We start from the raw sequence: 15920 nt of genomic DNA, 5'->3' as shown, positions 1-15920 counted from the left end.
AAGAAATCAAGTAATGGTAAATTATCAAACTATCACATATACATATCATGCACATATAGTTGAAGCAAATGTACAGTGTATAAAAGCTGAGAAGAACTTAAAAAGTTATATTTTATTTATTAATTGATTCTTTAATTAATATTAATTGAAAAAATTTCAGTTATTTTTTTTAATGTAAATCGTTTGAAAACACCTTGAAAATAACTACACGAATTAATAAGAGTATTTTCTATTTTGTAACAGTTTTATTTTTTTTTTTTTTTTCCTTTAAAGATACGTTGCTTATTTTTTAAATTTTGTTTCATATTAAATTTTATTTCAATTATATACATCAACGCTTATTAAAATTTTATCTTACATAAAATAACATACAAAATCTAATCAAAAATTAGTACTAAGAAAATGGAACAAAATAAATATGAAAACATGAAATTAAGAAGTATTTCTTAAAGAAATTCAACAGTATAAATTTGCTATGTTTTAAATCAATGAATTTTTGGACTTTATAATTAATATTATTGCCTTTTAATTTGCTATTCTAATTTGAAATTCAAATTTAATGAAGAATCCTATTTTTTCAATCAAATTATGCATGAAATATTTGATTAATAATTTGATTGGTTTAGTAATTTCCATTTCAAAATATATTTTATGTAATTTAAAGAAAATACTTTAAATTTAAAATTTGGGAATAATTTAATGAACTCAATTGAATAATTGCTTACACTCAGGGTAAACCAACTTGGCTCAGCATGCAGCTAATAATTTCACTTGTCTATACAACTAAAGATATTCTTTATTTTAGAGGTAATCTACTTTCAAAATACAGATTGAAACAATACAGCTCTATAATACGAAAATTATTTCATGTTTTAATTTTTTCATTAAGTACTGTTATTAAATGTTTAAATTAATAATATTCGCATTATAAACTATACTTACACAGTCAGTTTTAGAGTTACACCATAAATATTATACACAGAATCTGTATCTTTGCTATATTCTTCTCTTTGTTGACTAGTCAAAATAAAAAGTACAACTGCCTCGAAATATTTCACAGCTTGCTGGAATGGGTCTTTCTGTAAAATTAAATGAATTCAAATTTAATATTTTATTGACACTTAAAAGAAAGATAAACATAACTTATAAATTATCTGTATTTAACCAACGTTTTGAGGTTATATATTTAAATAAAACACAAAATTGGAATGGTTGTAATCTTTCAAAGTTATGACATATTTAAAAATTTTATCTTGAAAATCCAGAATTTTTTTTTTTTTTTTTTTTTTTTAACTTTTCTTTTCCACTAAAGAAACGACACAGAAATACAAATTAATGGCACTGAAATACAAATTAGTATTTTACCACATGTGTGTAATAAATATCACATATATTAATAAATTGTCTGTTTTTACTATATAAAATTTGAGAGGTGAAAATTATTTAAAGTAAAAACACCTGGATATATGAAAAAAAAAAATATTAAAATTCATTAATTCAAAATGCAGTTTGTTTAGTAACCATTGTTTAGAATTCAATTTCTGTTGAATAAGACTATCCGATTCTTAGGGATTGTTCGAAACTAGTACAGAGGATGATAAATATAGAAAAATAATTTTTTTAAAAAAAATAAAGCGCATTGTTTCTATAATATCTAAAATTAATTTTTTCCACATAAAAGAAACAAGGGAGGCAACGCGAATCTCATATTTTCCAATTAAGTCGCTTATAAATTCTTATATACGCATTTAAAAACATAATTTAACAAAATAAAACTCAATTTTACTATTTTTGCATAATTGCGATATTTTTTACTCTTTATAACGTCATATAATGTCCAATTTATATTACAAACATTTAAAAAGTTTCGAAACATTTTACTGCTACATATTTATTTTTATAATCTTGAACTTACTTCTGAGGGTTTCATACGAATTTCAGTTAATAATCTTTTGAGCAAAATAAGATTAATACCATTTTAAAAGAGCAAATGCCAAATACGTAAATTTGACTTTTTGTACTATATGACAAGCTGAACGTTATGCTAGTTTGCATAAATATTTTCAATACACACTAATAATTTCATATCAAGTGGAGAAATTTATTTAGCAACCTACATGTATTTTTGTGCATCACAGTCGATATCTTATATATTGTCTTAATTTTCAACTTACTTAAATAATAAACTTCTTAATAAACTTACTTCTTTTTCAGCTAGGTAGAGCTGCTTTTTACCTTCTGTCCAAAAATAATCCATTGGCATAATAGGTGCTTGATTGTTATGTCTAAAGGGGGAGAAAATGCATTAATTACAAAATAGCAAAGATGCTCCAAAACTGAATTATTTATGATCGCCAAATATGCATATTTCTAAATTGTAATATGCCCCGATAATTCACTGTGTATTTTCTAATTCTATATTAACTTATATTCACTGCGAGGCATTAAAATTCGTTTGATACGATATTCATTTACCTAAAGTTTCATTCCAAACACACTTTCTTATACAAACAGCACTAGATTAAGATGGATAAATCTTTTTACATAACATTAATATTTAATATTACTTACTATGTTAAAACACATAGAAACATGTAATTTCTTTCCCTTTTTCAGGATTAGAAACACTTGTTAAAAACGTATGAATGCTGACAATATACTTAAAATTGTAATTTTTTCATACTGCTTACCAGTAATAAGTTTAGTGTAACTAGAAAGAACATGCGCTTGAAAGGCGCTCTTAAAATCTCAGTAAACGTCATTAGAAATTTGTGAATAGTAAATTACGAAAGGATGAGAAAAATGCAGAAACTATTTACATAAAGATATATTTACAGTTGATCTTCAAAATATAATGCAGTAATTATATCTGTTATATTTTATAATCTCACTTATTTTCCCAAAATTATAGAAAAATTGATAGTTTATAAATTCAGTAAAAAAGTTTATGTATTTTTCATAAACCATACTCACTTATTCAAAGCAGATGCACCTTTTATGTCTTTGTGCATATCAGGCGCAAAATTCTCCCAATCAGCTAATTCTCTGTTTATCATATCCAGACTAGAACCAGACATCTTCCCTTTAATATCCTCTTTATATTGCTCATCCCAAAACTATAAAAATACAAGTTTAAGAAAGTATAAGTTTTTTTTCTTTTTAATTTACATCAAAAAAGTGTAAAATACAAGATTAACAATTCAATTTCCAAATAACAAAAACAGATGATTTTTTATTTTTCAAAATACAAAGACAGATTCTGGAATATAAAGCAAACTTTTCAAAACAATTATGAAATTGTTTATATATTTACAAAACAACTAAAATTAAAGTAAAAGAATAAATTATAGCATATAAAAGGGATATTAACAATCATGTTCTGTAATAATATATAGTTTAAAATTATAAAAACTATCTTTTGTAACAAGACAGCGTATTTACTGAATGTTAAAACAAGCATATTCAGAATAAATATATCAATAAGAAAAAACGTTTAATAAAATGAAACTGTAATGTCTATAGAGCTTAATGAGCTTAAAATAATTTAAGCGCAAAAAGAAAAGTTACAAATATTAATAAACCTTCACTTAAATTTATGAACTCCCATAACCACAGTGAACGTACCTGACTAGAGAAACAGTCATCCCAAAACTGGTCGGGCCCTGTCATATCTTTTACAGTTGCTTTATCCCGTAATTTCGATTTGTTTTTATCAAGCTGCATTCTTGCATCAAGTGTATTACGATTCTTAGGTAGTTTATCTTCCTTTTCTTGCTTAATATCTTTTAGAGAGAGAAGAGGTGACATAGATGTTTTTATTCTTTTGGATTCAGGAGTACTTGAAGAAGAGTCTTTTTTCTTTTCTTTAGAGGACTAAAAGTAGTACATTTAAGAATAATTCAGTTAACGAAATTACTGAATAGTTAAAAGAATGAAATAAGCCAAAATAAAAGAAATCGTCAAGATAAGAAACATTATTTTTGTAAATATGTTATTAAAAATCCCTTGCTATCAATATATTTAAAAGCATGCATAACTACATAAAGCAATATTTTAAGGAAGCATTTAGATAGTTTTGTAAGCAAACTGTAGAGTATACATCTTAGTTATAATCAGTGCATTTAAAAATGCAACTCTAAGCAAAATGCATTTCAAATCTAAGAATAAAAATGCAAATGCATGCCTTTTCTGTTGGGGGTCTATAATGTATTATTTTTTTTCACCTACAGCTACTTTATCTCAATGACAAACACTTTTTTTTTTTTTTTTTTTTTTTTTTGTAGAGTCTAGAAATTTAAGAGGTAAAAATAGAATATCCAAGAAATTTTATAACTATTATCAGAAAGAAATTCCAAAATATCAGTTTTACAAGTATTAAATGCCTTCAGAATTAAAAAAAGTTATGACTTTTTTTTTTAAATGTTTACATTTTGAGAATGTGGATTTTTTTAAAATGCGAACTTTCTGCAATAAACCCTCATTTATCCAGTAATCATGGTTCGGGAATATATATTTGTATTTTAACTTCTTCAATACACCAGTAATGGGAATTCTGCTCATCTTCATCTTGGGAATTTCTTTAATGCATCCAAATTGGACAGACCAATTTTTACTCACAAAATCTGTCAAATTTTAATAAAAAACTAAAAAACTTATTTCCATCAAAAGAAAAATGTTGAGCTTTTTGCTATACAATAATCAAATTTTAAAGTCATATTTTATTCAGAAAATTCAATTATTATCAAATTTTTCTTTGTGGGTAATATTAAATTCATAAATGACAAATGCATAAAAAGTAATAATATTAATATCCCAGCAGAAAATTTAAGACATGAAATAATTCGTGAACCTTACTTTAGAGCTTCTTTGACTCTGTTGACTGCACAGTGAACTTAAGCTACCAGTGCTATCACATCTTTCAAGACCTTTAGATTTACTGGCACTATCAAGTTGATTCGCCATTGAATCAGATTTTAAAGCTGAAGGTTGCCTATAATAAATATAAACATATAAGTAATAGTAAGTATTTATTATATATTCTATATTTAACAAGGCATTGTGAAAACAAATATTTTATAAAGGTAATGAAGAAAAAGACAAATTTAAATAACAATAAAGAAAATTGAAAAGAAAATAAGCATTCACGAGATCAGAAAAAGAAAGAAAAAAAATGCATTTAATACATTCCACCTAAATCACGTGAATTATTATCTTCCTTTAACTATGACATCCCTATCATTCGCATGAGAAGCCAAAATAAATGCATTATAAAATCAATTTTTAAGAAAATTCAAAATATTCGTTCTAAGAAAGTTTTGTATAATTCCAACAAAATAGTTTACTGTGAATAATTATTATGACTACAAAAACTACACTGATACTACTGACAAACTGAATTTTTATTATTACAATATGGATGAAACAATAAGTATAAATATAATAATTTCTAATTATTTACGTTCTAAAAATAATTTCCTAACCACTCGAACTATGATTTCACTTTAACTTTTCAGTTGTGCGAGCTTTTATTTTCCCACAGTAATCAAAATGCAGTATCAGCAAATTCCTCTCTAAAATTATATAAGTTCAAAGCACTTTCACACGTTCTCTTCCAGCTTTCTGCCTTCAGACTGCATCTGCCGCCTGTTCATGCCTTTTAAAAAGACGATAGACAAAAACTGGACTATTTCAATAATATCAGAAATAGATATTGTTAATGAATTACACATCCACTTCTCTTTAAATCACATAATGTTTTACATATATATAAGCAGAAACTTAATTATTTACATACTATGAAAAGATTGAAATTCTTTTGGAGAAATTTAACTGAAAATTACGTATTATAATGGGATAAAAATAAATTTACATTGAAAATCTTACACAAAGATTATCTAGGTAAAGAAAATCTCTTAGACTTACTCCTTCTGTTTCTTTTCATCTGTTGTTCGAGAGGGCAGTTTTGGCTTTTTTGCAGTTTGTTTCTCTACACCATCATTTTTCCTTTTCTTAGAAAACTTATTTTCTACAGCTTCATTGAGTGTTTTGTCTTTAACTTTAATACTGGTTTTATTCGCATCTGTAGTAGCATTGGTTTTTGATATTTCATTCACTGGTTTTGAAGCCTTAGCTTTCTTGTTTGAAGGAACAGTTTTAGTACCATTCTTGGTATTTTTGGGAGTGGAAGCTGCTTTCTCGCTTAAATCTTTAGTCTGAGATTGCTTAGGAGTAACAATTGTAGATGGTTTCTCATTACCATCCTTTTTCTGAGTTCTTATGTCTTCTATGGCTGAAATATTTTTTACAGCCTGTTTTGCCGCAGACTCCTGATCTTGCTGAAACACAGGGAGTCTTAAAATCTTAGCTAATGGAATGCAAACCATAATTTTCCTTGGAATGACACTGTCCGATGCTTTTGAACAAAGCGGAGGATCTTGTGGAATGGGAGATAGTAACTCGATTGGTGGTTCCATGGAAATAGGAAGATTCTCAATGTTACGTTTGGCTTTCCCGACAGTTTTGGAGTTTTTAGTATTTTCAGGAGTTGACTGAGAAACATTTGAAGTATCAGCTTGAGCACTGATTGAAGCACGTTCACTGCATCGCACTGAACGCCTTAACTTCTCTACTTTCTTACCTTTTGCAGTATTCTTAGAGCTTGGTCTACCAGGCGTTCTGGATGGAAGAACCGGCGAATCCGGAGGCTCTTCTGCTGCTTCAGATGCATTTGGACAATCTGGAATAGGTGATCGTTCTGGACTAGGAGTAAAAGGTGGTAATGAGTTAGATAACCTGGCATTTTCATTTTCAGGACTCTGGAGAAAATTCTCCATTGAGAATTTTTTCTTTTTCTTCTTCACATCAGTTTTCTTTGTTTCAACAGCTGGCTTTGGAGAAGATTTTGAAACTTTGCTTTGAGATCTCATTGAAATTTTGGGAATATTTTTTGTCTTGCCAGATACTTTCAAAGGCTCTTTTACTTTCTCACTCGGTGTCTCTTTTGTTTCCGGTTTTGATGGTTTTTTAGACTCCTCCACAGATGGTTTTGCAGATGTAATAGTAGAAGCTTTCTTAGTTTGCTTTTCATTTGATTTTCTACATGCTCGTGGATGCTTAAGCTTCGCAATAGCTACATCCGTTTTTTGATTATTTTCATTTGAATTATCCCCAGTAGATTTCGTTTTTTTGGCAGAGGTTGCTGCCGAAACTCTTTGCCTAGTTTTAATCGAATAATTTTCGGGAGAAGACTCAGAATTACCAGCAGATACAGAATCAGAAGCATTTTTGTCAGGTGCTGTAGCTAGTTTGTCGCTTTCAAGAGATCTATCAGAGAGTTCTTTCGGATCACTGGGTTCATCAACAGACGAATCTAGATGTGAAGATTCATGTTCGGAACTTAAATCATCTGATTTGTTTTTGCCTGAGCGTAACTGCTTTTTAAACTTTTCGATCGGCTCACTAATTTTTTCTCCAACCGAATCACAGCTCACTTGAGGTTCGTCTGATCTATTATTAACTGCAAATGTATTATCATTTTCAGATTTTTCTAAATCAGTTGTCACAGGCTCGTTATTTACATCAGAAGAGCTCTCCTTTAATGGACAGGATGGGGATGGAGGAGTTCTAGGGCCAACAGCAGTATGCACTGGAGATGGAATAGGACTTAATAAGTCACTCTTAGTACTAACTGGTACGTCAGGAACTAAAAATGTTGCACTACCTATGGCTGCAGATCTGCAAAGAAAAAGCAAATGTTTAATCGAAGTATTAAAAATAATGAAACGACTTTCCAATTTATATAATATGCTAACATATATATTTTATAGTTCATTTTTCATTCAAGCAAACTTACGGCAAGATATTTGAAGTACTCGAGGCTCCATTCAGAGGATTTATATTTCCAATGACAAAGTTTTTCATTCGTTCTGCATGAAGACGAAATGATTCTTTTGCGGCAGGATCATTATTAAAAAATGCTGGAGAATGGATTCTCTGCGATTCATCCACAAAATTGGATAATCCCCATTTCTGTAAAAAAATTAATAAGTTAATAATCATCAAGACGCATAGTTTTAACTATAATAAAGGAAGTGAAATTTATCAAATAAAAATAGTTGCAAAATAATTTTTAACGCGATACCTTCGATGAAATCTCTTCATCAGAAGCTTCACTTGAAGAATCTGAGTCATTTGATTCTGAGCTGCTATCATCTGAGTCACTTTCACCACTGTCTGAACTTGAAGAATTTGAAGATTCAGCTGAGTTTGATTCCATTGCAGAATTTGTTGTGTTCGCTATCGTTGGAATAGTTTCAGGGAGTTCAAGAATAGGAGATCTAAATGAAAAATAGAATGTTATATAATATGACAGACAATTTATAAGTGTGAATCTTGTTTATTAAGGAATAAATAAAATTTACATATGAAAAACAATTTTCTTATATTGGCAAAGAAAAGGAGAAAATAAATGTTTCGTAAATACAACATTCCACTGCATATGTTGTAGAGATAATCGATTTAAATACTAATAAAGTAAAGCTAAAGTAACTAATAAAGCTAAAGCAGAAATATATTGTTAAAATCATTTTTATTTATCCAACAAAATCGACATATTAATCAATATTACTTACTTAATGTATTGTATAGGACTGCGTTTTTCTTCTGGAACCTATAAAAGAAAAAAAAATAGTAAATCAAGATATTCATCAATAAGTAGTATATCGAAAGTATGGAAACCAATGTTTCACTCTTTTAATAAATTTTTAGTTTTTTTAAACAAAAAATTTTAAAAATTAAATCTAACCAGCAGCAATTTTACCTGAATTAGAACATTTTTCGAACACCTTAACTAATAATAATCTACATACATTTAATTTTTAAAAATTAGAGAACCGATTTGTACCATATTAGAAGGTAGTTAATATATTATATGAAAAGTCACAAGGCCAGGTTCTATATATAATAAAACAACGTAACGATGTGTAAATAAAGAATATACAAGGACTTTTCTAGGACAGAGCAAAATGTAATTTTTTTAAAAGGCTGCTGCAAAAAACTATGTTGGATCATGTGTACAATTATGCAGACAAATAGTTAATAAATAAGAAAAAATATTTACCACTACTTCTTCATCACTGTCACTCATCTCCAAATCATCTTGGAGGGATGATGATCCATATCTGTAAAGATAAGATAACGTATCTCAGAAAAAGTTCCATGCAAATAATTTTCTAAAAAGTTTTCACAGTATCTAACAAAAAATATTTCCTTAAAAAAATACTGTCATATTATCTAACAGAATTTATCGTTATTTTTAAATCTACTTATCTTTTAATTTAAAACCCCTTCTACTTAATACCCACAGTATATATATGTATGTATGGTGCAGAGAAGAGATGCAAGTTTTAAAAAGAATGAAATTCAAAAGCAGCAGCAAACCTTCCATTTGAAATCTGAGCATGCACCCAAGCTATAGACAGCGCAAATTGTAAGTTACAGACAAATCAACAGAAGTCAGCTACAGCTGTGTCCATTAGCTATAGTCACTAGCTTTAGAGGGATGCTGGGTTTCCTTCCTAAAACCCAAAATTAGTTTGGGGGGAAGCGTAAAAAGGAAAAAGAAATTGGGTCATATCTTTAATCTGTTAATTAAAACCCAACAGGGCTTTTGGTACAATTGCAAACTAGGGAGCTTGCATGTCTCATCCTAGATAAGTCACTAAATGCATTGGTATCCTTTTAAAATTTATCACACATAGAACATAAAGCATACGACTACAAACATTCCTTTTCTTATATTAAACTAATAGATCAGATCAAAATACGCAATTCGGTTAGAACAAGTAAACTCCTGATAAACGAATAGTAAATATATTCTATCAAAAACCTCTCTAAGAAATTGCTTCCTAAACTGCAGATCATGATCCCAGTGTGGTCGCTCCGAATAGCATTCCGTGAGCGATATTTTTCTCAATACTTTCTTTTTTTAGATTCTTCAACATTGAAATTTAAAAGTGGTTCGTACAAAAAGTAATATTAATATAAAACTATATTCTCTTAAATAATTTCATTAAATTTTTCCGAATAATTATTTTATATCGAATTCATTTTAACTTATTGACAATCGAAACTTTGTCTTGATTACGAGCTGCAAAATAAGAGTTCGAAAGGACAGGAGTATGAAATGATTCAGAAATCAATGACAATCAGAGTTGATAGCGCAGAATAATAAAAGTGACAATACCTAACTTAGTCTTGAAATTTTGAACATTAAACCTGATTTTAAAAGCCGCTTTATTTCGTTTCCATTCTAATCTCCTCGGTAAAAAAAGAACAGCAAATGAAAATTATTCTTAGATAACGTTCGCAAACGTTATTAGTTATATCCATTTAATTTTATTTAAGTAAAAACAATTCATTTTAACATTCTATGAATAAAAGTCTCGAAATGTGCACATTAATCATTTCATTTGAATGCACTGCATCATTGAAAAGTTTTGAACAAACAAATATTTCAATATCGGTACTATTTCAATATCGGTAATATTTCAATTTCACAAGATTTTGCCAAATGCAGTCATTTGTTGTTTCATGGAGTATACAGGAAACTGATTTCATATCAAGCCAAAATTATTAATTTGAATTAAATTTGAATAAGTATATTATTTCTAGGTTGGTTACTAGAAAAGTTATGAAAGAAAGCGACTTTTTAGAAATTAATTGAATAATTAAAAGTAACTCTTAAAATATTTCAATGAATCCAAACTACTTGAAAATACTGCTTAAAAATTAATGAAATGCTTGGTAATAACGGTCGATATTACCAAGCATTTCATTCATTTAACGGTCGATAATACCAATTTGATATTTACCTCATATCATTATGAATCTCATAAATGATATGAGGTAAATATCAAATTGCATAAAATGATTTTAAAAATTGAAAATTTTTTAAAAATATTTTGGATTTTTAGTTTAAGCATAAAAGAAATCTATACCCTTCATTGCATAGTAACTAAGTCTAATACTCTGTAATACATTTCATAATTTAAATTAAAAACAAATGAGAACTGAATATCATTAAAAGCTAAACTTGGATTTCACATATAAGGAATCCAAAAGAACTGCAATTCCGCTTATAGTCTATATATCTATATTTCAAAACTCCGAGACATCAGAATTCTCAATTATGATAATCGAAATTCAAATGAAGCTGTATTTTACTAAGCAACAGAAAATAAAAATGAGATGGAAGCAAAAATAAATAAATAAATACCAATAAATTACCGGCCTGCACATTTTTTAAAATGTGGAGGATATTTTAGGAAAATGTATGGCATTGAATTGAATACGATGCTTATTTCGTTTTCAATGATTTATCTTTAACTCATTAAACATTTGAAACATTTTAACAGAATAGCTTATATAGCGAGCGACTCAGAAAAAAGTTAATACAGTAAAGGATCAATTATAAATTAAAATAACATTAAAGTAAAATATTTTACGTATGTTATGAATTCTATTTTTATTATTCTGTTATTATGAATTGTATATTTTTTTTCATCTTTAATTTCATCAAAATCAAAAAAAAAAAAAAAAAAAGATTGAGTATGGGTCTATAAATTGTTTCATATATTTATCTTGCCGGTGTTTTACCGGTACCACCCTACTTTTCCGGTAGGATGCAAATGTACATATAAATTTTAAAAAAAAGCATTAATTAAGTGCCCATTGAAGAAAGCTTTCATTGCAAAATGCCATTCTCCTTATTCAAAATTTATAGCTATCTATCTTTGAGAAACGACAAAATTGTAAAAGAAATTTTTTATAACTTTATTTGTAATTAATCGATATCAAAATTATAATTTTAATTAAATGAATAAATCAAATATATTGTAGTTATTTTTGTTTATCACCGATTAGAAATTTCTATATTAACTTAAATCATTTTTGTAAAAACATCACTGTTCTAAATGAACGTATTGTTACAACGGAAATCATGAATTTTTTTTTTTTTTTTTTACAATAAGCGAGCCAAATCTTATATAGAAATGCAGTAATTTACATTAAAAAATGTTTTTAAACAATACAAGTTTATTTTTATTTATTTATTTTTTAGCACAGTTCTCCGTTCCTTTAAGAATGTTTTTCTTCCTCTATCCATTCTCAGTTACGCAGTATGTATTCTCGAATGCCAAACTTTTATCGTACGGATTTTCGATGCTTTACTCAATTCCGGAAGACATTATAAATACCAGCATTCGCTCTAATAACAATCGAACTTTGTTACAATGTATATATTCTACCAGGAAATCGTAAAATAAACATCCGATAAGAACTATGTTTGTGAGGGATGTTTCGACCGCATCTGCTATGTCTACGAAGAAAAAGAAGATCCAGCTTCAGAGTGGGCGCGGAACGGAAATTCAGAGGCACATACCAACTGATATTTCCTCTGAGCATCAACGAAGTAGGCCTTCAATTGTAAATTTCCTCTCGTAATATCCCCTATGATCAAGTCGAGCCCTTCGAAAGAGCAACAAAAAAATGCGTAAAATAATAGTTAGAAAGTAGCCATAGTTTCTTTGGTATCGCGATTATGACGTTCAAAATGTTTTCGTGAGTGTAAAGAAAATTAATAATATACTTTACAAGCTAAGTTATTTAAAAATTAAATTTAGTTAATCACGCTTTAAAAATGAACTATATATTAATAAGAGTGAAACGGGACAATCCAGTGCAATTAATTCAAATACAAATTCAATATCTTCCGATTGAGACTATATTTCAAAGAGATAAAAAGAGTTGAAAACTTCTAAACCAGAACGTCTGGTCATTGTTGTATAGTAAAAGTTAAAAATGAGAAATCCTTTTACTTAAATGAGCTGTTTTAATTAAAATTTTGACAATTAAGTCTAATTCATTCATAAAATCATAATCGGATTATTTAATTGCAATTCAGGAGAGATAGTAAAAATTCGGAAATGCCCTGGATAAACCGGAACATCCAGACATCTTATTTAAGAATAGATGGTAAAAGCAAAATTAAATAAAAAGAATTTTTTTATTCAGTACCGAACTTGTCTTTAACAGTAATCTTTTCAGATATTATAAAGTGACTCCAGAAATAAATAATGAAGTTCGATTAATTTAAATATGCTACAAAGATTTTCAAAATTTATTATCGTAGATCATGATGTGTTACCAACATATACATAATCATGATGTGTTACGAACATATATCTTATTAATACGAACTTCACAACTCTTGAACCAACTAATTAACCACTTCTAGCGAATTTCTTTAGCATTTTTTTTGAAGTTATATTTCGAGAGTTGTTTCTTCTGACAAGTTGATGCAGTGGGAAAGAGAGAGAGAGACAGCATTTTTTGTTTAATGCGTTCGTTGTCATTAATGAGCTATGTCATGGTTTGTTTAGCTAACCCACAAGCACACAACATTCGTACCGATTTTAAAAGACTTCATTACAAAAATATAAAACGGTTTCTGATGAATGAATTGCAAAGTTATCCCAGTTGCTATCGTGTCAAAACACTATATTTTTAAACTTAAAATCGAAGCACAAGCCGAAAGAGATGGATTACTAACAAAAACTAATGACCCAGAAATATATTATTTCATTAACCCTGTACATTAACTCATCTTATTCGATAAATGTTGTCTCTAAATGCAGAATGGAGTTCTATTTATTTATTTTAAGCTCCCAGAAGAAAAGACAAGAAACTGAAGTACTCTAGATTGCACAATTCTCCATATTATATATATATATATATATATATATATATATATATATACTAATTCAAACGCGAGTAAAAGCAGCCTTTCTCTGAAAGAACTTGAGAAGAACGAAGACAATGAAGATGAACCTCGAAAAATGAGGACATGGCCAGATCAGATTCTCATGATGCTCGATTTTAGATCACTAATTAGATAAAAACGGAAGATTCCTTTATTCTCCTAAAAATTTCCCGATTTCCTGAATCTTGGATGGCAGCTATAAAGTTTCAGATCCAATTAAATAGTACAGAATTCCACTTTCGAAGTTCAACTAACACAAGGTACTTTGATTCGCTTTAATGAAATATCACATAAAACTTTGACAGAACAAAATAAAAAAATAAATAAATGTTTCTGTTGCGGAATATTAGATAATGATAACGTTTTCGATATTTTACCCTCAGTAAAGGATGCATCTCGAAAATTACCTTTCAGAGTTTTGTATAGCTTTATTCAAAGAAAATTATTCGCCACTGAATTAGGAAAACTTACACAATATACATTTAAAATAGTCCAGGTTATAATGCGACATTTCTTCATTCATTTAAAAAAATAATTCAAACACTAAAAATTAAAGGTAATTCATTATATATTATTCACTTTCAAAAAAGCGTTTCACGATTTCAATACTAAAAAAAAAGGCTTAAATATATGGGGGAAAAAAAGGTATTGCTCCTTGTCGAAACACAAATATAAAGTTTTTACTCAAAATGATAGCAATCAAAGTTTAAAACTCAATGAAAAATCAAAAAAATGAATGGCTTTATTTCGCTTTCTTGTCACGAGATAAAAGATACTTAAGAAAACTGAATTTATTATGCAACAGGTTTAAACTGACATGGGAAAAAAAACTTCTGAAAATTTTCAAAGTCTAGTATCCTGCTTTGAATCGCATTGAAACCTGCTCCAAACAATTAAGAATTGATCAGTCAGATCATTTTTCAATGCAGTGGTCAATCAGCAGGGATAACTTTGCTGATCAAAAGTATAATTTAGGTTTAAAAAAAGATGTAAGCTATTGTAGAATAATTCAAATGAAACGGAAAAAATACAGAAGACATTAGGAAGTCTGCCAAACTACTTCATCATATAGAAAAATTGCGAAAATACAGTATCAGTAAAATGTAATATATAATCAACAAATCCTCCATTCGCCCCCAAACTGAAAAATTCCACTCCTATGTAAACAGAATGAAGTCAGAAGCTAAACAATTGTCCTTAGAATAATATCCATCCAGCTTCCTAAATGAAGAGATTTTACAGTCATCAGACTGATCATAATCTAAGATCCCCGCTATCAAAACCACTCCCTTACAAATGACTCTCTCAAGCATTGTATGATGTATAGCACTAAGTCTGTAATGAGTGGTAGTAAACGAAGCCTAGGAATGGATCAGTCCCGAGAATAGTGGTACATAGGAAACGGGCTGATCTCTGTGTACGACTGAGTAATAAACCTATTCGTTCTTTGACTTTCGTCTTGGCAACCTTTCCAATGAATAACCTTCCGTCGTTCACGACGCGAGGCACTGCCAAACGTATCTCAAACTCATCGCTGAACATTCCCCTCTAATTCATGATATACGTCAAAACAGTTTATTTAATGCTAAAGGGCGATTGACGTTAGTTACAATACACGCTACTGTTACATGAAAAATGTTGGGTAGTAACAATTAAATAAGATGGGATGTTTCTATTCCCCTTATAGAGAGTATATTTATGTTGGTTTAACAAAATGATTATCCAAAATAGAGTTGTTTGTAAGAAACTTAACTATTACATTACATGCGAAGAAGAACGATGCTCTTTCTTAAGTTTAACTACTTTCATTTTATATAAAAACATTAGAATGAATGCAAACATTACAAAAGACTTCCATTGGACTGGGGCGCAACTACATTGAATTTCATGTACCAACTGGGAATATTCTAACTAAGGCTAATCGGCCTTTGATATTAAATAAGTTGTAGATAGCAAAACTTGATATTTTCTAATAAACATTTAAGAAAAAAGGCAGAATGCAAACATTTTGGACTTTGAAGACAAATTTCTTTTCACAAACCAATTATTAATTCAATTTTAAATATTTTATGAGCTTTAAGAATTTGTTTTATATATTTAT

The 15920-nt window shown here is 28.6% G+C and overlaps 1 protein-coding gene across 3 annotated transcripts in view; it reads right to left on the bottom strand.

Moving 5' to 3' along the window:
- Positions 1-15920, bottom strand: part of LOC129960616 (AF4/FMR2 family member 1-like) — a 206747-nt gene that overhangs the window by 12626 nt on the left and 178201 nt on the right. For all 3 annotated transcript variants that reach the window (XM_056074152.1, XM_056074154.1, XM_056074155.1), the window contains 10 exons: positions 9119-9179; positions 8631-8668; positions 8141-8336; positions 7853-8028; positions 5923-7734; positions 4855-4990; positions 3625-3873; positions 2974-3116; positions 2204-2285; positions 943-1079 (listed from right to left, as the gene is read on the bottom strand). In XM_056074152.1, the coding sequence (XP_055930127.1) occupies positions 943-1079; positions 2204-2285; positions 2974-3116; positions 3625-3873; positions 4855-4990; positions 5923-7734; positions 7853-8028; positions 8141-8336; positions 8631-8668; positions 9119-9179 (3030 nt within the window). The remainder of the gene's footprint in view (positions 1-942; positions 1080-2203; positions 2286-2973; positions 3117-3624; positions 3874-4854; positions 4991-5922; positions 7735-7852; positions 8029-8140; positions 8337-8630; positions 8669-9118; positions 9180-15920) is intronic.

Source organism: Argiope bruennichi, chromosome X2 (assembly GCF_947563725.1).
Source record: "Argiope bruennichi chromosome X2, qqArgBrue1.1, whole genome shotgun sequence".
Taxonomy (NCBI): Eukaryota; Metazoa; Arthropoda; class Arachnida; order Araneae; family Araneidae; genus Argiope; species Argiope bruennichi.
This window is presented reverse-complemented; position numbering and strand designations above follow the sequence as displayed.